Source organism: Dioscorea cayenensis, chromosome 14 (assembly GCF_009730915.1).
Source record: "Dioscorea cayenensis subsp. rotundata cultivar TDr96_F1 chromosome 14, TDr96_F1_v2_PseudoChromosome.rev07_lg8_w22 25.fasta, whole genome shotgun sequence".
Taxonomy (NCBI): domain Eukaryota; kingdom Viridiplantae; phylum Streptophyta; class Magnoliopsida; order Dioscoreales; family Dioscoreaceae; genus Dioscorea; species Dioscorea cayenensis.
Genome location: NC_052484.1, coordinates 20,873,066 through 20,899,648, shown reverse-complemented (window position 1 = coordinate 20,899,648; position 26,583 = coordinate 20,873,066). Strand labels below are relative to the sequence as shown.

At 36.4% G+C, this 26,583-nt stretch overlaps 1 protein-coding gene across 2 annotated transcripts in view; it reads right to left on the bottom strand.

The window, feature by feature from the left end:
- Positions 1-24,683, bottom strand: part of LOC120275415 (cleavage and polyadenylation specificity factor subunit 1) — a 29,305-nt gene extending 4,622 nt beyond the window's left edge. The window contains exons 1-23 of one of the 2 annotated variants that reach the window (XM_039281982.1): positions 24,279-24,683; positions 23,628-23,774; positions 16,633-16,786; positions 15,689-15,824; positions 15,037-15,185; positions 14,300-14,395; positions 14,152-14,207; positions 13,210-13,338; positions 12,929-12,980; positions 12,692-12,808; positions 11,882-12,016; positions 10,505-10,630; positions 8,975-9,052; positions 8,504-8,644; positions 8,195-8,289; positions 7,691-7,887; positions 6,786-7,570; positions 5,334-5,414; positions 5,172-5,237; positions 4,997-5,074; positions 4,419-4,646; positions 4,178-4,309; positions 3,862-4,035 (exon numbers count right to left, since the gene is read on the bottom strand). In XM_039281982.1, coding sequence (XP_039137916.1) covers positions 3,862-4,035; positions 4,178-4,309; positions 4,419-4,646; positions 4,997-5,074; positions 5,172-5,237; positions 5,334-5,414; positions 6,786-7,570; positions 7,691-7,887; positions 8,195-8,289; positions 8,504-8,644; positions 8,975-9,052; positions 10,505-10,630; positions 11,882-12,016; positions 12,692-12,808; positions 12,929-12,980; positions 13,210-13,338; positions 14,152-14,207; positions 14,300-14,395; positions 15,037-15,185; positions 15,689-15,824; positions 16,633-16,786; positions 23,628-23,774; positions 24,279-24,607 — 3,681 coding nt within the window. In that variant the 5' untranslated portion in view covers positions 24,608-24,683. The remainder of the gene's footprint in view (positions 1-3,861; positions 4,036-4,177; positions 4,310-4,418; positions 4,647-4,996; positions 5,075-5,171; positions 5,238-5,333; positions 5,415-6,785; positions 7,571-7,690; positions 7,888-8,194; positions 8,290-8,503; positions 8,645-8,974; positions 9,053-10,504; positions 10,631-11,881; positions 12,017-12,691; positions 12,809-12,928; positions 12,981-13,209; positions 13,339-14,151; positions 14,208-14,299; positions 14,396-15,036; positions 15,186-15,688; positions 15,825-16,632; positions 16,787-23,627; positions 23,775-24,278) is intronic. The other variant, XM_039281984.1, reaches the window with a different exon arrangement.
- Positions 24,684-26,583: the final 1,900 nt, after the last annotated feature.

The window sequence follows — 26,583 nt, the reverse complement described above, 5'->3', positions numbered from 1 at the left end:
TTTTCAACCCAACTTTTTTTTTAATTCTAAAACCTTACTCGTCTTACTCTTAAAACTACACTCATTTTACTCTTCTAGGCAACTGCTTAGATTTTTTTTCCTATCTAGATTGTTTCTCTCAAAACTTACTTGTCTTTCTCTTAAAACATTGTTTCATCTCAGTCTTCTACCCAACCGCTTACATTTATGCTTATCACTCCTTGAACGCAATTGCTTAGATTTTTTTTTTAATAAAAACTCTGCTCAACCCCACTGAAAAATTTTTGAGATCCCATTATCTTACCCACCAAACAAGCCCAGTTGTTACATTTTAAGTTAAATTTTCATATATTTCAACATCCTACCCAACTGCTTACATACTAAATGCCTACTCTTCCAAGAGCTTAGATGTCCAAGCACAACTCTTATTCTTTCTTCTACTTCTCAAGGGCTTGGATTTCCAAGCCCAACACTCACTCTTTCTTCTACATGTGCTCCCAAGTGCTTGGAATTCCAAAGTCAACACCTTCTGCATGTGCTCCCAAGGGCTTACATTTCGAAGCCCAACTCTCTCTCTCTTTTCTTACTGCTCCCAAGGGCATACAATTCCGAGCCCAACTCTCACTTCTTCTATATGTGCTCCCAAGTGCTTAAATTCCAAGTCCAACTCTCACTCTCACTCTTTGCAACTTTTTATCAACGTGTGTTCCAAGTGCTCCAATTTCCAGGCCTAGCTCTCTCTCCTTCTACATCATGTGCTCTTGCGCTTTTTTTTAAAGAAAAAGGTTTTCAAATATGGAGAGTGGGAATTCAAACAATAGTATGGTGGATGAAATCCCAACATCCCATCTGCCATACTATCCTAAATTATTATGTTTGATATATTTCAACCATCCCACTGCTTAGATTTCAACCATACTATCCTAAATTATTATGTTTGATATATTTCAACCATCCCACTGCTTAGATTTCCAAGCCCAACTCTCACCTGTTCTTCTAAATGTGCTCCCAAGTGCTTAGATTTGCAAGCACAACTCTCTTTCTTTCTTCTCCCAACTCCCAAGTGCTTAGATTTCCAAGCTCAACTCTCGCTCTTTTTTCTACATGTGCTCTCAAGTGCTTAGATTTCCAAGCCCAACTCTCACTCTTTTCTCTACATGTGCTCTTACTCTTCTCATGTGTTTTTTTTTTTAAAAATTAATTAATTAAATAATTAAATTAAATTAAGTATGTAAGAGTGGGGATTCAAACAATAGGGGAATGGTTGAAATCCCAACATCTTACCAACCAAGCTACTTGAATTATTATGTTTTGAGTTAAATTTTTATATATTTGAAACATCCCACCAGTGCTCTAAGTGCTTGCACCCAAGCCAACCACTTAGATATTATCCATCAAGATAAAGAAATCTAAACATTGTAAAGAAATCTAAACAAGTAGAAAACTAAACACCTGCTAAAATCTAAATATTTAAGTGTGGACAAACAAACCCAGAGGCACAACAAAGTAAACAATAACATACAAAAATTAGGCATTCAGATATAAGCACACAAACACTAAGGTAGAAGAAGAATAATAATTCTTATAATAAATTGTTTGGTTAAGGAAATAGTGCTTATCCCCCATCCAGACATGGAGGTAGGTCATTTTCCCTTGTAATTATCTTGGTACTACACTGCTTTAGGAAGACAGATGAAAATTTGTGATAAGAAGGGTGTGTGATATTCAGCTGCCTAATCAATCTCCAAATCCTATGCCCTAAACCATGTCTTAACTCAAGATCCATGAAAGAGTAACCCAAATCTCATTTTTTTCACAACTATTAAAATCATCACAACCTTATAAAAAATAACTAGAAGAAAATAGATTGTATGAGAAGTTAGAGCTTCTACAAGTGTTGTACATAAAAATTGCATTGTTATCACCATGCATTTAGCTAATAATCATGCATTCATCCTAGCCTTCGTAATGATTTCCCTTTCTTTTTGTACAAACTACTCCTTTTAGTTGTTTTGATTGTAGAAAGCCGGAACTAACTGAGAAACCCTGGAGACTGGAGACTGAGGATAAGTTTTTCTAAAGATACACAACTTGCCTGTGGTCAGCGAGAAGTACCTATGGTCTGTAAAGCTAACTGGGCCCAACTGTTGTCACTGACTATAAAAAGGGGCCAAAATAGGGTTTTTAGGGGAAAGAAAGGCAGGGAGAAAGGGGCTGGTGGCTGGAGGAGAAGAAAAGGAAGTTCTGAGACTTTGAAAGAGGCGGAAGAAAGAGAAGAAAGCTGGGAGAATGAAGATCAGATCCTTGTAGACATTATAGGGGGTCTTCTGAGCTTTGTTGTGCTGTGTCTGGCACAACTCTTACTCTTCTTATTTTACTTTGTAATTGAGACAATACGTGTGTAAAACCTTTCTTTAGGTTTGGGATTAACCCAAAGTAGTGATTGTTTGATGTGTTGATACTTTTTGTATGGATCTTTTGTGCTTAAAGGTAGATTTCTTGAGTTGATTTCTGATTTAAGTTACACAGCTTGTGATTGTGAAAGCATTGCTTGCTTATCTTAGAGATCTAGGTTAACTGAATGGGTAACTTTGGGCCTTGGAATCTCTTAAATCACCATGAATTTACTGAAAGGTAATTCTTGAGGGTTCATCACTTAATCACTGTTCTCATTAGGGTTTTGAAAAGGGTTTATCCACCACGAAAGTAAGAGATGGTCTTATCAAGACCAACTTGTTATCTCTTGAAAGAGAGTGACAAGTAGCTTAGGATTAATGCCCTTCAAAAGATCTACCCAAACGCAGTCTAGATCCAATCACATCATTCATTTACACTTTGTGATGAGTTCCCAAATCTAAGTTCATCTAAATTTGAAACCTAATCCATAGCCATGCTTTCCTATAATCTTGGTTGTGATGTATTTCCTGCTACTTGTTGTTTCTATTCTCCACCCTTTTTAATGTCTAGATACCCCATCGTTGCAATAGATTGGTAATCATACTTAATCCTCATGGGATCGATATCTTATTACTACTTGGCAAAGCCGTGCGATTGCGGTTGTGCAACAACAAGCCTCTATATGTCATTGAAGTTGCAACTAGCAAGCTTCTAGCAAGAAACTAAAATAACCTTTGTACAAGGATCTTACATGGCAACAGATAGAGGGTAGGATATAGGTAAAAGGAAGCAACAAACCCACTTGAGGTCTTCCCCGGGCCCAAACTTTGTCCATTATCCTATAAACTCCTGCTGAATCCATGCATAAATAGCAGGAGGCTTGTAATCTAAAACCAACTTCATCCACTTGATTAGACTAGATTACAAGACATAGTCTATGAAAGGAGCACCCATGTTCAAATATAAATTCATGGTTGTATTTTAGCCATTAAGGGAATTGAGGAGTATAGAGAGGTGAACAGCAAGGACCTTGCTGATCCATTAGTTAATATGACCATAAGATGCGGACAGATGGTGCATCAAAGGAGTTAATAAGCCGAATGGAAGATATAGACATGGCATTCAATTATTATATCTTCTTGGTAGATGTTTTCCAAAAGCAACATTGTAAACATAGGATTTTGAAACGACAAATTGTTAACAATGTTTATACTAAAACTAACAAAATGCAAATACCACTACTTAATATGGAAGCATTATCATTATCTGCAACAGAGATGCTAAACCTGACAAATTACTAAAATAGCACTGAAATAAATCCCAATGATCACAGAGAAAACATACAATCCGAATTGGTATGTGTTTTAGTGATTATGATATGCAATTCTAGCCACTTATAATAATTCAAACTAGAAGCAATGAAGACACAAGTGCAGAATTTATTTGAAAACAAGAAGACAGGTGGCATAAGAAAGTAATACTCACAATGTTCATGCTCACAACATGGAGAGGAGCATCATAGAATGCAACCCCATTCAACTCAGCACCAGTCCACTTGTGCAAAATAATTTTTGGACCAGATGCTATCAATAAGTGACCTTGAAGAGATGCTAAGGCTGAGATAGCTCCCTTCAATTCCTTTGAATAAACCTCAGATACCTGTCAAGGAGGATTTTTCAGATGAAAGGATAACTCAAGCAGACCAACTACAACAAAAGGGTGAAAAGCAATAAAATGGCAGAATTGTGTTTTCCTGATAAACTAGATAAATGATGTAATTTAACTTTAATAACATAAATACCAGATTATCTGGATTCTCAGTATTTTTCCCTATAGAATATAGCAGCACTCGTCCTCTGGCAGCCACATCCTCTCCTTGCACATAAGCTGTCCCAATAGCCAAAAGAACCTCATTTTCCATCGTTGTTGTGTTCTAAGCGTTAAAACAAGTGAAGATTATGAACACATAAACTACAACAGAATCGATTCAAAACAAGTAAGGAATGAATTTGAGTTGTTAAAGTCTTCTTGCATAAACTTACCAATAATGTCACCACACGCAATGTCAGAGCATGCTCAAAATTTTGCATTGGAATTGTAGCCCGTGTTTCCCAGCGGCCACTGGATTTTTCAGGCTCCATAATTCGAACCTCAAACTCATCAATGGTGTAAGTCTTATCTGAATCATCAGTTAACTTATCACGGTCCATCTGATAACCAATATCTTGATCAATCATTGATGAAAGCACTTGATTTAATGGCTTGACAACCTGAAGTGTGAGGAATACAATTCAATGCATCTCAACAATTAATCATGTGCATTAAAACAACTTTGAAATCAGTTTTGGATTTCTAATGCATTGATAATTAAATTTACACCCGTTCCTCCATGAAATAATAATGTGTGAACTACAGATCAGGTAAATACAAAATCATTGATGAATATTCTAATAATTGTTTCTCATATATATATATAGACACACATAGAATTTCAGCTAGTGAATCAACAAAGAAAGAAATAGAGCTCATTAGAAACAAATGGGATATTTCTCATCTGACCTCAAAGCATTCTCAAACAGATGGCCACTTGACAATAAAAGAAAAGGGCAATGCAACTTACAGGAACCGACAAGATAAGGGGATATAGATTCTTTTCAGCGAAGTAGGCGATCTGATGTGGCGTAGCCTTCAAAGGTACCTGGCCATAACGCAAAAATTAAGTTCGTAATAAATCAAAGCCAACACATTTTGTAAACAACAAATTGAAGTTGACATAGCAGAAGCTCAGATGCTACCTTTTGAACTGGCCAATAGTTATCATAACTAAAAGCGGTTGGAAGTTGACATATTTTCAGGAGACCCTAGAGAAAATACGCAAATCCAAGTCAAACTTAACTGTAACCTCTAGAGAAAAAAGTTAAAAAGATCAGATAAATTGTTGTTAAACAATATATTACCTGTGAAGTAACATATATCAGTCCATGATTGCAATTGACATTATGCAGATTCGTAAACGCAACTATAGGCCCATCACACCGCTACATGACCAGAAAAAATAAAATCAACAACAGCAACATATGGAAGCTAAATGATACATCAAAACTGTAAGAAATTTAACAAAAAAACAGGGCGTTCACTGCCATTTGCTTAAATAATGTTTCACCAGCAAAACACTATATGAAGAAATTCCGGCTCTGGAATGATGCATGCGCCCAACTAAGTGATATTTATAAATCAACCAATGCCTATTACATGCAAAGTTTCAGTTCAAATTTCAAGCTTCCCAATAAAAATATCTAAAACTAAGGAAGTTCAGTTCAGCTCAGTTCAAGTTTCTCCTTTGAGGTTTTCTTTCTCTTTAGTTTCACTTTGAAACTTTTGCTCGCGTTGCTTATGCAATGCACTTTAAAATATCCAGCACTATAATCACAGAATGATCTTTTCTTGACATGACATATTTTGCTTCGTAAAGAAAAAGATTTATTCCATGTTCCTAACAAGTGGGGCACATCACATGCCCTAAACAGCCTAGGTATTTACAAATGTTCCCAGTAACTAGCCTTAAATACTGAAGGTTCATAAGATCCGTGATTATATATGCCTTTGCATTGGTAAAAATTAATTTTTACACCACACAAAGCCCGCTCTGGCACCTCCCCTTTGACATCTAAACTGCTGTAACAAAATCTTATACTTAAACCATATCCCTTGAAAATGTTGACAGCAATGATCTCAGTGTTCTGGACCATATTCAAATGTTTAAGTATGGCAATTTGCACACCTCCACTTTGCCATCCATATTCGAATGTTTAATAAAAACAGATGTATCCCTACCACATGTCAAAATGGTTAATTTGAGCCATATGTAATTAGGCATCCTATATCAGTGAATTAAATTTGAACCGATTCCAAAAGACAAAAAGATAGAGAAAATGCTTGTGCTTCATTCCTTTACATGATAATTTGCACATAAAGTCAGATAAATAGATTCCCCATTAACAATAGATAATAAGAAATTCACTATCAATAAGATTTGCATCTGGATTCAATACTTTCATTTCTCCATGTTGGTTTTTTATTTAAAGCATTATCCACACCTAGATTGATCTAGCATAGATGATTGAGTTCGTGCATCATGAAAAGACTATTTGACTACATGATCAAGCTAGTTCAAAATTCAATAATACAGTAAATATTAGAGCACTAGCAAAGCATGAGAAAGCAAAGATAGAAAATGAATAAAAATGTCCTGGTGAAGGGAATTCAATAAACTAGAAAATAAATACTTGTTCCTCCATAAAACTAAACAAAAGACCATCATTATTAGTGTAAGACAATCTGTCAGCTACTGACAAAGAGAAGAACCAGTAAAAAGGAAATATTATTTATTAAGCAATAAGCAAGCAAACCTGCGGATGGACTCGAAGTCGTTCCCTAGAAACAAAAACCCAAGCAGGTCTAGATCCAGTGAGGAAGAAACCTTGATATCCCCCAACATTAGTGAAAATTGTCATTCTTGGACCAGAAACAACATCTGATGGCTCTTCCCTTGTCATAGTGTCAATTGCAACACGAAGAAACCTCAAATTTCTAAGTCTTGAGGTGCCTGCACCGCTCAGATCAACAGAATCATGTGGAGACAAACCATCTTCGACTTTGTTTGCACCCTCTGCACCTTCATACAAGTAAGCATGATAACATAGCATTGTTCCATCATTTAGTATTGCAAAAAGAAATGGCCGACTATACTGGCTAGGCCACCTATACATGGCCAGCTCAGTTATCCTCATACTCTGCGCAGGCTCCTTCCTTTGCTGTCCTGTAGTTTCTTCTAAATTTTTATTCTTGATTTTGTGAAGGTTCCAGGAAGGTGCCCAAATATGTTTATCCACAACATGTGTCTTTCCAGAAATGAAATTATCCACTGAGAAAACACATCTGAAGCTAGGGACTTCATAAATGTCCAGTCTACCACTTACATAACAAATTAGACAATATATATCGCCTTGAAACTGATACAATCCATCGTTCCCATCAACAGCCTCAGCAACTCCTGAAGAAAGCCATGCATCAGTGCTTGTCTTCCGAAGCCATGGTTCTGGCCCTTTATCATGGTAAAGCGTACAAGCAGATATTGGTTCATTTGAGGTTGCAATAGGTGGGACATTAACAGACATGGTACAAGTAGATGGATCTGCAAAGCATACATCCACAAAAGAAAAAGTTGGTAATGCAATCATCAGGAATAGAGCATGCACACAAAAATATGTAGAAATTAAATAAATTACTGAATAAAAAGAAATTAGGATCATACCTCCAACAAGAAGCTGAATACTGCCATCTACCATCTTCACTAAAACATAAGGGTCAGCTATGGAAACAAATGACACAGTGAAAGAGTCTGAATTGGAAGCAGGCTCAGAATTTTGCACAACAAAGTTCAACTCCTGGGTCATGTAAGAACCATCAAGAATCCGAGCACCACAACCATAAATTTGGACAACCCGCCGTCTGTAGAGAAGATATAACAGTCCATAACTTCCTTATAGAATGTAAAATGGAAATCCATTTCACATCGAATGTCAGATCCATTTCACATTTGCCAAATAGAAATCTAAAAAGTATATAATGCGAGTCCTTGCATTTATTTTTGACAAGCATTTGGAAATGCATATCAACCCCACTGTGTTTCATGGTAGCTTGTTCTTAAACAAACCTTGAGATCTAAAGTACAATTTCTACACTTTCAAAGATGTAGTTTAAACAAGGACGTGGCTGTCCATATTATATTGGTAAAGCAATAATGTGTAACATTCACCTTCCAAACAAGTTTCCCGCTGCAATCGTGCTTCCTTGTACATAGTAATCCACACGTTCAGTAACCTCCCCCAAGTCATCAGCGGTTTCAAGAACCTACGAGTTTGAAAGCAAATATGAAGTTTAGCAAGTAATATTACATTCATTTATTAATACAGAATGCTCAAAATCTCCAATACTGTCTATGTCACTAAATTGCAAGAGTGATATTCTAGAAAATAACCAACACTAAAAGAAGCAATATGATGGAAATGAGATGTGGTTCCATACAGTTTAGGAGGAAAGGGGGGTGGGGGGGGAGACAATATACCATTGTTCTAGACTCCATACTTATGATAAGGTACGCATGATATTCATCATCTTCTGTGGTTATTTTAGAAGGATCAGTTGTGTGACCACGTGAGCTTTTATGATACACAGTCCATATACCCTTGCAGCCAGGTAACTCTACCTGCATGAGAAATACACATAAAATTCTACAACAAAATCCAGGAACCCACAAACAAGACACAAACTTGAACTTTAAACTTGAATGAAAATGTTGGCGCAATAATAAAATCAATTTTCTCCTTTGGGACATACTATCATGCATTTTTGCAAGTTGTAACAATAGATTATAAACAACAACAACAACTACTACAACAACAGAGGAGCTTCTTTCAGGATTATGCAATTAGCATATAGCAGGTAATGACGTTTCACAATACACTTAGTTGCAATATCATGAATTGAAAGCAATGTGTGTCATGATGCAAACTACAGCAAACTTATGAGGATGCACCTGGGTAATTGATTCAGGGCGAATAGATTGCTGAAGCACACAAACAGCGCCATTCTTTCCATGCCCAGAGCAACAAACCTGGAAAACAATCCCACAAAGTGACATAAATTCAACTGTTAAATAACACTGAAATAACATGAGATCAAATTTAAAATGACACATTTTGAAATTGATCATCTCTATCGGAAGGCAAAAGAAAGGGGAAACAGAGGGAAAACATGAGTACCTAGAAGCACTAACACAATGGAAAAATAATTTTCATGAAGATTCTTCACAGTCAGCTGCATAAACCTTTCATTGATCAAAGAGATATAATAGACTACTGGTTTATGAAGTACTAAAATTATACTTCAGTTATTACCTTGGCAAACAACATGTGCCATGCACACCTAAAAGTGCAAAAATGGAATAGAATTCTTCCAATGATGGAATGGTATTTCATATATAAAACGTGAACTACACATGATGTATCACTTAATCAATTCAGCCTTATGCCTGGACCAAAAATATTTCATTTGGCAGAGATACAGCTGATATATATTTGGACGTAATGATTCGTAAAGTCATAGACGTCTTCAAATATTAAAATTTTCAGGACAACAACACATTTTGGGCATCAAAACTGAATTATATGATTTGGAAATGACTAAGGCCCCACGCAGAAAGATAATAAAATGACTAAAACATAATCCTCTCAGTAACAGGATGTTGATGCAGAACATAAATAAAAAAAGTTTGAGATACCTCTTGATTGTCAAAATCTTTTACCTAAATACAAATAACTATTTCAGCTAACATTCAAAATGCCTAACATTCAATAGATAAGAAAACAGAGAAGAAGCCAACCAAAGGCTTACATTTTCAGTGAACACACCCTTATCCTCCCAAAAAAATCAAACCGTTTCATCAAAAAATTGAAACAGTCAAATAAAGATTACCATATGTCACTTAGATACATAAGATGGTTAACACATGATTAATCCACCACTATGCAGTATATCAAATATCTGCATATGCGTCCTTAGCAACATTTGCCAGTAGTTAATGAGCACTTGCAATGCAGGAAAGTTGTAAGTAGTGAGATGCAAAACCCCAATAGAATTGGATGGAGATGACTAGAGTAACTTGTCTTACCAGCAAGTTACCCTGCTGTTGCACCCATTCTATGAAACTGATGGCATCTTTTAGATGTTGCATATGATGTACAGTATTCAACATAATGAACTTACATGAAGCTATCTTGATGATGCACAAAAAATTAACAAGCTAACCTCAAAAATACAAAAATGTGAAATATCTAGCTGTTTACCTAGAAATAGTGGTAGGAAAAAAAGTATCATTGACAAAACAAAGACAGAATTGACATAACTGTCCAAGGAATGTGGTAAATTTATTAAAAATGATAGATTCTAAATTCTATGTGGAAAAATACCATTAGGAGAACATAAATAAAAATTCAATGGCTTAAGCATTTGTCAAATAATGGATAATCATAAATAAAACAACAGTACCAGGACTTGCAACACCAACCAGTTCATAGTTGCTCTGTTTGGTAATTCCTGTTGCATTAAGATCAGCATTGATTCTATAACCATAAGAGAAATCCTTTAGTGGACCTATATTTATCAATGAATCCCTGACTGCATATGAGATTTTCTGCAAGGCCCAAAAATGAAAAAAGTATTAGTTACGATATCAAATGACTGTTGATGTAGATTTTCAGAATAAAAACCATAGAATCAGAACCACATATTAAAACTCAAGACTAATAAAGCATGTAAAACTAAAATATTGTGTATTGCAAGGTGAATTGAGTAGCATGACAATAGTAATAACAAATCGAAGTACTGATCGATATATTTGAATTTTTAAACAATACAATGAAAGCAGATGTAATTTCCTAGTCACAGAAAAAAGGAGCCATTTCAGTGCATAAAAATACAACTGAAAATTTGACAAACAGACAAGAAAAGAAAATAAATATTTAGACATAAATTGCTATTATCATGCTTGAATTAAACTAAATTCAGAAGGGAGTTATATAACTAACATGACTGGGTTCCGAATACTATTTTTAATGCACCATCATTTCAATGTGAACTGAAAATTATGTCACACAAACACAATATGATAGACACTGGTGTTAGTTTGTAGGATAATTGGATAAAGCGGAGAAAACAAAATAACTGTTTCTGTTTTGTATTTGGTGAAGGGACGACTGAACAAAGTCAACATTGAACAGAAACTCCGTGATTCTTATCCAACAATAGCTAGTGGGATACAATTGTCCCATGGTGGAACAAGCTATTTTGTCAGTTTTACACATCCTCTTCGAAGCACACTCTCTCTAAATATAGCATTTATTATGCATGTGCTTACAAGCTTTACATATATATTTGATTAACTCAGCTTATAGATAACATGGTCAGAATTATATATACCCATTAAACCACAAATTTTGTACATTTGCACTTGCATTTTTTAGCTGCGTAGACAGAATATTACTCTTTATTAATGTCAGCATTTTGTACACTAATATATGAGGAGTGCTTGACATATACACAACAGTATATGATGGTTGCATCTACACCATTGTAAAATTTCTAATTGCACACATACCTCCTCTAAAACCTTTTTTAAGAGTGTGTATGTAGAACAAAAAGCTATTATCATTATATACATGTACATACCCTTGCAAAGCGTATACTATATATATTTTATAGTGACAACTATGCAAAATGAATACTACATGCATACATTTTTTGGTTATTAAAAATTTCCCTATGGTGACAAACACTTTAAAAAATTATAATTTATTTTAAATGTACTCTTTAATAGAAAATAGTGAAAAATTTGATATGTCCAACACAAATGATGCAACAAAAACTGCATTTAATGCCACAATACCTGTGCTGATTCCGAGCTATTTGGGGCCGTAGAATACAAAGAAAGCTCCTCACCACTAGCAACATCCTGCAAAACATCAGATGATGACCTTCGTAAGGGCTTGCCCAATGAACCATCACCTTCAATGTCTGCACCCTGTCAATGATTGGTAATGGAGAAAACAGTCAAACTTTTAAGCTCAGCTAAATAGGACTTCAAGAGAAAATAGCCATGAAAGAAAAAGTGAGAAAGAAAGAAAGAAACAAGCAGCAAACCTTCTAGATCAAAATCACAACAAATATCAGGTTACAGATATTTGCAAGCAAAGAAGCACCAACAACTACCCAAAAAGCATGATTTAATTGCATTAGATGAAAGCATGATCCAGTTAAAACTTAAAGTCCTTGTAAAAATTATCATATATTAGATAATTTAGATTAAAATAAACCTGGTAGAAAGACCATGAGGAAATACATTCACTCACAAATAAGACAAACATGTGTCAAAGTTATTTCATGAGCATGATCTACGACCGAATGCAGCACACAAATTCATACAAAATCATCCTTCAATCTGTTGATGCAGGTCAACTTCTTCAAAGCATGAAGATACATATCATGAGGCTACAAAAATTTAACCCTCACAACATCCCAGATTAGTAGCAGCATCTTGCACTGAACTAACCACGTATCTCCAAAATCAGAACACCAAAATCTGAAGGCCGAGCCTTACCAAATTCCAAGTGTGTGTGTGTGTGTGTGTGTGTGTGTGTGTGTGTGTGTGTGTGTGTGTGTGTGTAAAGAAGCATGATATTAAAGATCATATCTGCACCTCATCTTTCGCATGGGAAGAAGTCATTATTGATGGCCCATGGCTATATTGTACGAGAAGGCTGTCACCTAGGCGGCTGCCTAAGAAAAAGAATGAATTTCCGATTGTGGCTATACCCTTGTCGAAAAAATAAACAAATAAATAAATACAGTAAAACAAAAATCAGATAAACAATCTAAAATAATAGCTAAAAAAAGGTTAAAAAAAAGTCTAAACGGGAAATAAAGTGTGACTAACTGATGTTAAAACTGAAGCTTTAGATTTCATCAGATCAAGTCTCTGCACTACCCTGCGAACATAAAATGAACATCAAATTACAATTATGACAGATAAAGGGAAGCGAACCACATATAGCTATGAACAAGAAAATAGCTATTCAAACTCAGGCTTTCCCGACCAAATGAGCAGAAACACATTTTTTAGGTCACGTGTATTACACACTGATACTGCTCATATTGATCCAAAATGCCATGAGATTGAATATATTAACCTAGTCAGGCAATTGCATGGATACCAACCTCCCATCATAAACCAAGGTGAGCAATAGTAACTCCCCAGTTTTCGTTGTTAGAATTGCATCATACGACAACCATGCTGCATGGGCCGCATCAAGCTCCACACTGAAGTTTGATTTGAGCATTTCTGAGCTGAGACAATAAAAACCAAAAGAACATAATTGAACCAACCGATCATGTTAATGAGGAAATTAAGGCTTGATTGAAGCAATGCCAAAGATGCCGTTGACAAGAGATCAGGATAACTAAGAATGAAACTATGATAAATAAATATGAAAGGAAGAGCATGGTTTGCAGCATTCAGTTATAGGAAGCAATACCAAAAAATACCACTGGCACAAGCATAACAAATCTGCTCCATGCCTGGGTTGACATCATAATTTATTTCTATCACGATGACTTCAAAGGAAATAGTGGAATGTGTGTGTAACAAATTGATTCCTAAGTTTAAATTACCCCAAAATGACAGTAGCTTTCATCTTCAGATTTTTCACTAAACTATAAAATCTGTAACAGTCTAAATGATCCCCTGAGGTGGAAGATAACAAGCTATCTGAAGCAATCATGGGCATTCATTATCCCATAATCATTATACACCAAAGGCACAAGTATACAAGCACATAATATAATTAAAGAAAGTAACTTTATGAAAAACAAGTACATAGACCAGATTCAAAAATCAAAGAATGATAACGTAAAGAAGCCGAATCTGCAGAACCTCCATATGCAAGGCATGATCAACTATGGCATTATTATCATAAAAGTTGAGCAATTATGCATATACTAAAATAGATCATATGCATTAAAACAATTTTCTCCTATGGACTAAACTAAAATACATTGTTAGATGTCAAAAGAAATTAGAGTAGAAAGTCACACAGAAAAAAATTCCAATGAAAACAACAAGAAATATAAACTTGCAAACAGAAAGGAAAATTTGAAAACCTGCTTTCAGATTGAACATAGAAACCATTGAGAACAAGAGCACATGATACACTTTCCTGGAAGAGAAAAGGCAATCTCATCATTAATAAGAGTATATATGACAAAATGCATAAGGAAGTAATAATGACTTTCTAAGAAAAATAAAAACCTGACTGTGGTAATGAATGCTATTTGCACAGATTACAAGAACACCACCAATTGGGGGAGGCACTGGAACAAGTTTGTAAGCATCATATGGAAGATTCTAAGGAAGAGAATTGAATCACAGTTAGAAGAGAGTAAACTGCCAGAGTTCAAGAGAAAATCTCCAAATTGTGCCAAAATCACTTCAATGATATTTCCATTTAAAGCATAAATTAGAAGACAGTATTACAGTGCAAAATGCTTTTTAAGAAGAGAAGAAGAAGAAACTTTTGCAGAAAATTGAAAACCAAGAGAATAAAGTTTGCATTTGACAAACAATTTGGAAGCTTCAAATAGGCTAATATCTGAAAACAAACATCACATGATATTATTCACCATGTGACAAGCAACTTTTTTCGCTTCTGGTTTAATCACACAAAACTCATCTCAGGATTTTAGCATTTTTCCAGTTAAAATCTTCCAAAGAGTTAAATATATATAGGACAAGTAGAAAAAGCTAGTTTTGAGGGCTCCTAATGTATAAGAGCATGAAGAAACCCAAGAAGATCTGATTTTTCTATAGATAGCATAACAGTGAGACAGAAAATATGCAGATCAGATAAATGCCATGTCTGCTGAATGGAATATTATAATACCATAGAAACACAGAAAAGATCATATGCTTGCTTGTTCAAAAATAGCATTATTTCTGGGACCATACCAATGTCCTATAAAAGGCTCCTATATGCATGAGTGACTTACAGCAGCAGACCATATGAGAGGAGGATGTTGTTTCAAAGCCGTGCTGATACTAATAGCGGATATCATGCACGTGCTATGCTTCCATGGGATACGCCCTGCCCATGAAGGCTCCTTTTCTTGAAGAATGACCATAACAGGCTCAATATATCCTGCTCAAAATCCAGAAAAGGAAGTAATTAGAGAAAATAAAAAATAAAAATAAAAAACCAATATTCTGGAGGAGAACTGTGGGTAGAAGCAATAAATTCTCTTTGCATAGGTTCCTTGGTAAAGAGGTTGTTAGATTCTCTGCAGGGCACTTTCTGATTCTCCACAAACTTCTAGTGACACCACAAAGAAATCAATTTTACTAAAATATCTGACAATCAAATACATTTACAAAGTAGAAAAAAAGTAGCTGGATCTACTAATTTTGAAAAGAGACCAGACCAATGAACAAACAAGAAGTTAGTAAAACTAATACGTTGAGATGTATTCAAGCACATGAAAGAACACAGCTTTTCACCAATGATTCAAATATTAACATGCTATACCATTATAAAAAAAAATACTGTATTCCAAATCACAATGCAGGCACATATTTAGGTGGTAATTAAGAAGTGTATGCATAAATTAAGGCATCTGTGCAATTGATTTTCTAGGTAAGAGTTACCATGTATAAATGTAAAATCTTTAACATGCTTCATATCCAAATCACGTAAGTCAATTATATAGGATGACTCAACGCGGACTGAAACATTACTGCCCACACCAGCAAGCTCATCCTCTCCAACAAGACCTTGGCCAGCCTGATAGAGAATTGTAAAATTCATAAATTTGGAATAAGAAAATTTGTAAAATTCATAAATTCAGCATACAGCAACAACTGAACTGAAAAAATAACAAAGAATCAAAGATCCCTCAGATACACTATACATATGCATCATAAGTGACAACCCGCACAAGCCATAAACCCTGATAGTGAATCCTAACTTTCTCAGATAATGCACAAATGCAGGAAGTAAAATAACACAATGATATTGTACAATAAAAAACTATCAGTGTTCCAAATTATCACAGGTTTCATTTGAAAATAGAACTTAAAGGGCATGAGTCCAATTTTTATCATAAACACAACAGTTGGACCAAAACAACATTCTGGATTCAACTCAGTGAGGATGAATGCAACTTTGAGATGTGCTTGAAAAAGGATCTGGAAAAAATCAAAAAGAAGGAAGCTACAACTAGAGCTAATTAATAAAACTCAGAAAGAGAAATTCCTATATTAACATGGTAAAAAGCCATTGCAGCCCAATCACAAAATGGGAAAATGAATAAAATGAAATGCAGAGAATGGATATGCATGAAACAAATCCAAACGAAATTAGTTACATGTGAAGAACATGTTTAATGGATGTGTTGATACAAGTATATCATCAAATCGAAGGAGAATATGACACTGTCACGCACACGCGTGCACACAAACAGAGTAGTAACATCAACAGAATGAATAGTTGATAGGTCGACCTGATTTCTTGTGTGCTTATTTTGCTGTTATTCAAAATATTAAGCAATTTCTATTTGCTGGAGGATCCCTAGCAAATGTCAAAAGTGTACCTGAGCAGCCTTGAGAATTATCATTTGAAGGCCATACAGAAGAACCCCACCACATCGACCAAGGGGGTCAGCCTTTACAAGAGGACCCCTGTCAAATGATTCTCTACCCCTCTTTAAATAACGCCATTCTGGACCCTCAAAACAGTGCATAGAACTGAAGAAGGCAATAGGAAAAAATTATCAGAAACGAGGAAAGAAAATAGCTTCAAAGAGTTATAATCGTGGAAGCACTAAAAATATATATGCATATTATTGTGTATCAAAGATTACAACGCACAGGAAGATAGATAATTGCAAAATGGCTGACATGCTATATCTTAAAAGGTTGCCAAAATAGATAGCTTCAATATTGATTTCTTTGTCCAAACCAACTTGTAAGAACCTTTGTTCTCCTGGAGCCCCTCTTCCTAAGTTGTAACCCTCTTCCCCAGGTCAGTTCCCTCCATCTACCCCCCTGGCCATAGCAAGAGGGGGAAAGCCCTCACCTCTCCTCCGTCTTGGGTGGAAATCGCCGTTGCCATTCAAAATCGCCCAAACCTCCCCCTGTTGTACGATGGTCCAGTCTTGAGTAAGCTTAAGGCCAATACCTCTGAATTCATTCAATTTGATGGAGATGCCATGGCCAAAGCTCGCCTTCATTTCCAAACTTCACTTTTTGGCAAGTTTTTTTGGAAAACTACCGCTTTTCGACCAAGTCAAAACAATTCTCCAGTCCAAATGGAGTGATATTGGAGTGATAAACATCTCCTACTTACCAAAAGGTTGCCTTCTCCTTAGATGTGAAACATACGAAGTCATGCAGAAGCTTCTGTTCGACGGCCCTTGGGTTGTGAATGGAACCATTCTACAACTAGCTCTGTGGCACCATACTTTGAGTCGGCGTTCTCAAAGCTATCTTTTGTTGTTGTTTGGGTGCACAACCTCCTAGTGAAGTTTTGGGATGGAGACTCTCTGGAAACCATCTCTACTTCTTTAGGCCGTTTGTTAAAGATTGATGAATTTACATTTTCTTTGTCTAGGTCCAAATTTGCTCGTATTTGCATGGAGATTAATCTGGCAAAGCCCTTGAAACAAGGTTTCTGGATTGGCGATGACAAACATTGAGTTTTCGTTGTTGTTCTCTACAAAAAAAACTCCCTACATTCTGCTATCTCTGTGGAATGGTCGGCCATGGGTCGAATTCCAGCCACTGCTGGAACTCAGACGATATGAGAAGCTCCTATCCAACCCCTTGCTCTGATCCCAATGGTCGACAAGGGTCGGAGGTGAGGACAACTCGGGCTTCTCCGACAACTAGCTTGGATGCATGTAACGACCACCAGCCTCTAGTATACAGAGAAACGCCGGATCAATATAAAGAAGCGCCGAAGACCGATTTTGGCCCACGGATGCTAGTGTCCAAAAGAAAAGGGCGCGGAAAAGGTCACAGTGGTGCCAAAGGTGGTGCTGGGAGACCGGATTCACGTGCGGCGCATGCGAGCTCAACCGACCCCAATAACGATAATTCCAATGCTTCCAATGCCCTAACCTCGATCCACAACTGCCCGTTCACCACATGGTGGTACTGTTTCTCGTGGTAGGGGCGACCGCATGGGGAGGGACCCCAAGTCACGAATCCTACTACTGTTAGGGCGGCTTGTGTTAATGGTGACGAGACCCCTTCCACTTTACAAGATATGGAAATTCCAACGGGCACTGATCCTTCACTCACAATGGGCGGTGGCGTTTGTTGCACGCCAAATCCCGAATCGAGTTCCAAGGTCCCATTAAGTTCTAACTTCTAAGGACAAGCTAAAGAAACCCGTTCAAGATCTCACCCCTCCCCCAATGCTCTAAATATATGATGGTCAGGGTGAAGGTTCCAATACTGGAGTCTCTCTCACATCTCATCATTCAATTGTGGAACAAGTCACTAGAGTTTTGAACCCTATTCCTTCATCTGAGGACCCTAACCAATCAATGAGCGACTCCGATAGAAAGGATAGCAAGATGCCTAAATATGAAGAACTGGAAAAACCTGACGACTTAATGATGCTTGATCAATACCATACAGGGTTACGAAAGGAAACCCTTGCTCGAAGTGTCCCCCAATCCTTAGCAGTTTCTCATAAGAAAAAAAGGCTGGACAAAGGTGTAAGCGATTCTCAGTAATCTTGTTCCTCGTCCTCAGGGAGTTTCCTTTTTCTAAAGCTTGATTCTCTTTTGTTTGATTTTTTAAGGATTTCTATGGTCTGTGATCTGTTCTTTTATACGTGGTTTAATATGTTTACTGAACTAACAAAGCTCGTGTGCTGGAACTGCAGGGGTTGTCGGGCAGGGATACCACCTTTCGTATCAAACATTTGATGAAAAATCTAAACCCTCTTGTGTTCTGTTTGGTGGAAACCAAAGCTGACAATGAAAGACTTGACAAATTATGTTCCAAAATTGGAAATATATGGCCTTGGGCAACCCTCATGGCAGAAGGATACTCGGGCGGTATAATTATTCTATGACAAAAGCACATCGGTAAAGTAACTCCCATTGCAAAAACTCGGTATGCTTTGCATCTTGTAGTGACTACAGACAATGCGGAGTCCTGGATTCTTACGATAGTTTATAATTCTAATCGGGTCCAAGACCAGCGCTTAGTGTGGCATGAATTATCTGGTATGACCTCTTTAAAACTTACTCTGGATGCTTATTGGGGATTTCAATGATGTTGTTTCCATGGAAGAATTTTAGGGTGGTTCTCATTATTACAGTTGCGAAGCTCATATTTTCTTTGATTTCATTGCTTCTAATAATCTTTTGGATGTGAACTTCATTGGTCCTATCTTTACTTGGTGTAATAACCAATTAAGGATGGCTAGAAAATGGGCTTGCCTGGATAGATGTTTGATCAATTCATGTTTTCTGCCTTCCTTGACTCTTATTTTATTAAACACCTTCCACATGCCTTTTTGGACCATGCGCCTCTTCTTCTTACTGTCTCTTCCCATAATTCTCATAAGAAAACTTTCTACTTTGATAATTATTGGTTAGAATATATTGGGTGCCACTCTGCAATTAGAGAAGCTTGGGATTTTATCCCCCATTCCAACTCCATGCATGCTTTCTTTCATCTTCTCACTCGTGCTAGGTCTAAGCTTCTTTCCTGGCAAGCTAGTGGTTTAAACTCTCTTGAAACTAACATAAATAAGCTCAACTTAGAAATTCTTGATGTAGAGACCAATAATGGCATTAGGGATACTACTAATAGAGATCTCACGGCTCTCTATAATCATTTATCAGCCCTCCATAGACAAAATTCTACCAAGTAGGCTCAAAGACCTAGACTTATGTGGGTTAAATGCGGCGATCACAACACAAGGTTTTTTCACAACTCAATCCGCTTTCGTAATCATTACAATTCTATTTCCTATATTACTGACTTTAATGGAAATTGCTTTACTGATCGGCATGGTATTGAGCAAGTTTTTTGTGATTTCTTCTCTAACTTGTGGACTGAACACTCCGAACAGACTTTCTTAGATATCATTCATGCTCTCTCGGATGACTTACCCTCAGTCTCATCCAGCGACTGTGAGAGGTTGGTCTAAGAAGTCACTAAGAATGAGGTTATTTCAATCTCTTCAATCCCTCCCCTCTGGTAAGAGCCCTGGACCAAATGGCTTCAATGCATAATTTTTTCATTTCTTTTGGAATGATATCAGGGAATCAATTTGTGAGGCAATCAAATTGTGAGGCAATCAAATATTTCTTTGACAATTCTATGATCCCTAAAGATTGGGGTAAGACTTTTATCACTCTTATTCCTAAAAAGTCTAACCCTAAATTTGTCTCTGATTTTAGGCTGATTTCTCTTTGTAATGTTTGTTACAAAATCATTTCCAAAACTTTAGCGAATCGGCTTAAGCATGTTTTGCCTCAACTTATCGGTCACGAATAGAGTGGCTTTGTTTCTGATCGCAGTCCTTTTGATAACATTATGCCTTACAGGAAGTGGTTCACACTATGGATAGAGATACGACTACCCCCCTAGGATGTTAATCAAGTTAGATATTGAAAAAGCCTATGACACTTTGAGTTGAAATGCAAATCTTGCCACCCTCTTCCAAATGAATTCCCTAGCATATGGATTTCTTGTATTCACACTTGTATTAACTCTGCCTCTTTTCTTTCTTGATTAATAAACAACCTTCCTCCTAGATTACTTCTTCTAAAGGCTTAAGACAGGGAGATCCTTTGTCGTCTTACCTTTTTATTCTGGTTGCTCAAAATCTGACTACTATCCTGAATTTTGCAATACATAATAGGACAATTCCTAGTTTCAATCCCTCTCTAAAAAATTATTTTGATCATCTTATGTACGTGGACAATCTGATTCTTATTACTCAAGCGTCCAGAAAAACTGCTCAAAATGTTAAACTCTGTTTTTCTAATTATGAGCGTTTAATTGGACAACATGCTATTAGTCTTAAATCTGAAATCTTCTTCCCGACCAGATTCAATAGCCGTCTTAAAAAAAGCATTTGAGACATTCTCAGCTTTCGATCTGGATCTTTTCCTTTGACTTAGGAATTCTAGCTTCTCCTAAGAGATTAGCTATATCCAATTTTACTGCTATGTTAGCTAAAATTGAGAACTCTATTTCTTTTTTGAGACACTTTAGGATCTCTATGGCTGGTAAAACAATTCTGATTAACTCTTCCATTATGTCAATCCCCTTGTATTACCTATTTGTCTACCCAATTCCTGATTCAATTTTAGATGGCATCACTAAAGTTGTTAGGTCTTTCTTTTGGTCAAAAGGTGGCAATAGAAAGGGCATGAACTCAGATAGTTGAACAGATATTACGCTTTGTCACACTGAGGAGGGTTTGTCTATCAGTAACCTGCGTGTTTCCAAAACTTCTCTGATGGCGAAAATTGTGTTTGGTTATCTCAATAATCATGATGCTATTTGGGTAGACATCTTGTATAATAAATATGGCAATGTTAACCTTTGGATTGATTCTATTCCTGCCAACTATTCTTGGTTTTTTAGAGGGATGTGGTATATTGCTAATGTCATCAAGCCTCATATTTGGTTAAATCATGTTAATTCAGCTCAAACAAATTTCATGTTTAATCCCTGGTATTTTGAGGTTTCCCTGGCCTTCAAACCCACTTATTTGAATATGAACATGAATCTCAATAAGCTACTTCCTGATATTATGGTTGGTAGCTCTTGGAATATTCATTTGATGCCAGATATCTTTGGTGTGATTTTGAACTCTGAATTTTTGAATCTTGGTACAGACAGCGGAGATCATGGAAATAGATAGGTTTGGCATCCTAACTCCAAAAGAAATAAAATTTCTTCTATGATTTATTCTCACTTGATCCAAAATGCAGGTCAACAGGAAACTTGGGACGGTTGGAAAAACCTTTGGTGTCTCCAAACTGTGCCACGAGCAAAACATTTCATATGGCTTCTATTGCATAATGGCATAAAAACTCATGAATATCTTTACAGACTAAACTTGGGCCCTCAAACTCTTTGCAGTTTCTGCAATCTTACTTTTGAGAATGTTGAGCACCTCTTTAATCTTTGCCCTAAAGCTCAAGTCATTAGAAATATGATCATAAATATTACTAGTAAAAATATCTATTTCTTGGATGGCTTGACTTCAGGAAACCGGCTTAGTCCGTCTCATACTGGAAGTGATATTTTTACCCAGTCAATTATAGTTAGTATTGTGGTTAATTTGGAAAGAAGGATGTAATTTCATCTTCCAAAATGAAGCTCTTGATTGTAATGTTTTTTTTTCTAACAAAGCAGATGCTCATGTTAGGAAGTATCTCTATGCCTCTTCTTCCCATTTTAGAAAGAATCTAATTCTGAAGTTTACCACACATGATAGCCCTTTTCTTTACATTGCAGCAACTTGGAGCAGAACTAAGGCCAATGCTGGTGCTGGTTTTTATACTATTGATTCTAATTCACGTTTGCTGTGTGCAGGATGCTGCCGCGCTCCTGCTGATTCTGACATTGAAGCTGGAGCAATGGCTCTTTACAGTGCTTTAAATTCTATGCATGACAAGAGTATTCAGATCAAGAATATCTTCATTGTTAGTGCAGATCTTTATAAAGCTATAATGAATGGCAACCCACAGCCAATTTGGCGTTTGGACCCTTTAATCACTAGCATCTGCAATGTTCTACATGACTCGGTAATCCTTAGTTGCATGTTATTCCCAGATCATGGATGCGGACAGCACTCTGCTTAGCTATGCATGGTTCAACTTCGCATGTCCTCACTCTTTTTCATCATGGTAGAGTGACTTACCCTGTTGGATCATGAAGCAATTCAAAGCAAATGGAGTTATCTTGTAATTTGTTTTTTATGTTGCTTTTTTTGTCCTTTTGTTTTAGTTTCTTCAGTTATTAGTTTTCTTTTTCTGTACTTCTCTTCCTTTTTGAATAAATAGCTTGCAGAGCTCCTCCCCCAAAAAAAGATAGCTTCCTAAGAATTAAAGCTATTGCTTTTCCACGATTTATGACCAAACAACGTAACTAAAACATATTTTGCGATTTAGAATTGCTTAATTCAGATCAAGATGCATCAATAGCTAAAGAATTCAGATAAATCTTGAACGAGAAAACACCGATGAGGTTTTCTGAGATGGTTGAAACCTAATAGCTCAAAAGACTATTCTAATATCTCACAAACGTGAAACAATTTAAACCAATTTAAGGGATCAATTTTTCAGAACTGTTGTCTTGCTCTAGATATGTGGCTTTATCAATTTAAGGTGATAAACCACTAGAAGCAAATTTACACATATAAGTAGGTGCCCATGTCACTAAATCAGTGAACCATTAAGTGCTCAACAACATCCCATTACAACCATTATATGGTTGGTGACAATGTGCATGGGCCTTTAGGAATTACATTTACGGATTTCTCAATGACATATGCATGCATTTCATTGTTAGGTTTTGCTTTAGGAAAAGACATATTCCTCACCTAGTCCGTAATCCATGTGCCGCATCATCATATTCAAGAACAGATATTTTTGCATCTCGGAAGGCTAACACTATGGAATCTCTCTTTTTGCTCTGATCATCACCTCCAACTGAAAGTATGGCCATTGACTCCACATTACCATGTAGTCTAGTTATAAAAAAAAAAAAAAGGAAATTTTAAACCAATGATCAAGAACAGAGAGACATCACAGCACATGACACTATAATGGACTGAAAGAAATTACTGAAGCTAAAGAATGAGCTACCAACTTAAAAAAAATAATAATGATAAATTTAAACCAAAGTAAAATCATAAAACTCGGGATATTGACATATTGTAATAATAACTCTGAGAGAAATGAAAGTACCTCAATCTACCAAATTCAGAACAATTCAACCTTTCATTGCTTGGTTTATATTGAATTGGAAGAAAATAAAACATGTAATTGTTCACAAGTCCTGGCAGCAAACTGCTAAACTTTCTGATAATGTATCTCCAGGCTACAGTACCATAGCCAAAAACAACACAAAGGCATACTAATTCACAACAGAAAAAAACACACACACACACACACACACACACACACACACACAACTAGTTAAATCCCTAAGAACCAATTGTTTTCCATTGCGAATAAATAGTGAAAAATACCTATAATGGCAGACTAGCTCAAGGCGAGCCCCACGAATCCCGTCCATAACGCCACCACTGCTACGGGGATCAGCGGAGGGCTGTGAAGACCTGGCATCGTCCTCCTGGACCCGGACGACGTACACCTCGAGGATGTTCCCAGCCGTGACAATAAGATTGGGTACGGCGCCGAGTGAGCGGCGGGCAGGCCACTCTGCCTCTAGATCGTCGCCAGACTGAACAACGGCGATCTTGGGAACGGATTCCGAGGGGGAGTGGGTGACGAAGCCGGAGGCACAATTCTCGATCCCCGTCGCCGGATGTAGAATCTTGAAGCCGGCGTAAGTCATCTCCGACCAGCGAGAACTGGAGATGGGGATGGAGATGGATTTCGGGGCGAAAGAGAAGGGTTTTAGGTTGTGTGAGTGTGAGGGAGTGAGGGAGAGGGTTCTTGCTTATATATATATGGGTCGGATTCATAGCCGTTGGAACTCGGGTCGGATCTCATTTGACAACCGAAATCCGAATTGGTATACTAACGAGCGGAATCAGATCAATTTACCTTTTAGTCATTCTAATATGATTTGTTCCTAAAATTTTTTTATTTTAATATTTAAAGAATGTAAGTTCTCATAAAACATCTTTTATGAACAAATTATATTAGAGAAAAACTTACATCTACCAAATATTAAAATAAAAGGATCTCTTGGACAAATCATATTAGAATGACCAAATGGGCAAATTGACTCTATTAGAGGAACCGGCATTTTATCAATTTTTTTAATCATTAGGTTCGAAAATCCAAAATCTGAATTTGCGAAAGATCATGTGAACTTTGAAGATTGTGCCGTGTCATTTGGGCTTTTACATAGTTGTTATATTAGGGTCGAATTCATGATTGATGGTAAATCGGATTCGGATCTTGTTTATGAACCTGAAATCCTACCCTATATCCTAATGATTTCCTAGTGAGTAGATTTGATTTTGATCATATACTTAGAAATCCAAAATTCTTATGCCGCAAGATTTAAAAAAAAAAAATATTTTCTTGACTTATTTGGGTACAAAACAAGGATATTAATTGAATTATAATTGTTAATAATATCCGATTTTTTGGTTTAATACAGTAATACTATTGCCCACTTTGAGTTAGGCCAATAATTATGTATTAGTTCTTATGTAAGGGTTAGAGGTTCAATTCTAACCCAGCGCATAATGAATAGGGTCTTCAATGCATAGATAGTGCAGGGTCTCTTGTTACGCACATAGTATATTCAAGACCAAATTCGTTGGTCTACATCAATTATGAAAACTAATGGCACATATATAATAACTAAAGATTAAAAGCATCATTTGATTAAAAGCAAATGATGTTTCTAGTTTGTAGAGATCCAATTAATATACTACTCTGACTTTAATGATCAAAATAACAATTAATTTATTAATTGAAAGAACTCATTTGGCATCATTAAAAATGTTAGAGCTAAAGAGGGGTAAGAGTAAGAACTAAGAAGTCCACAAATACCGAAGTCATGGCAAATGAGAGTAGAGGTGGGCACGGGCCAGTTAACCGGGCCCAATCCGCCGGGTCTGGTTCACCGGCCCACCAATCTGAACTCGGCCCGGCTGGGTGTAGAACCCGCCGGGACGGGTTGGCCCGTTGGACCCGGCGGGTCCGGGTCACAGGAAGCCGGGGCCAGAACTGGCCTGGCTTCCACGTTGACCCGACAGGCCGGGCAGGCCTATTGGCCCACCTCAAAAAAAAAATTCAAAATTAAAAAAAATTCAGAAAAAATAGCAAAAAAAAGCATAAAAATTCTAAAATTTCAAGAAAAAATTCAGAATATTTTCTAGAAAAAAAAAATCAATTAAGACCCCAAAGATTAAGACCACAAGTTTCCAAATAATAAGAGATGTCCCACGTATTACACTAAATTTCACTAAAATTTTAAATTACACTAAATTTGAAAATAAATGGCTTGCACTTAATCCGTTTACTTGTCGAATCAAGTTGCCTACGTATCCTCCTGGATGTGAGAGGAATCAAAGCCCACGTAGTTCTTTTACATTGTGTAACCGGTCACCTATTATTCAAAGATATTCTTTTTTTACTAATATATTTTTTTATAAATTGATATACATAATTTTAAATTTTTGTAATTTTATTTTTTATTTTATAAATTGAAACAAAATAATCTAATATATATGTGGCAAATAAGAGTGCCCCTATTTAAGAGAATTTAACAATGTGCATGTGTAGGGACTTAGTGCTTATGAGCCAAAAGATTATTAATAAAATAATTGTTTTTTTAAAATATTTATAAAA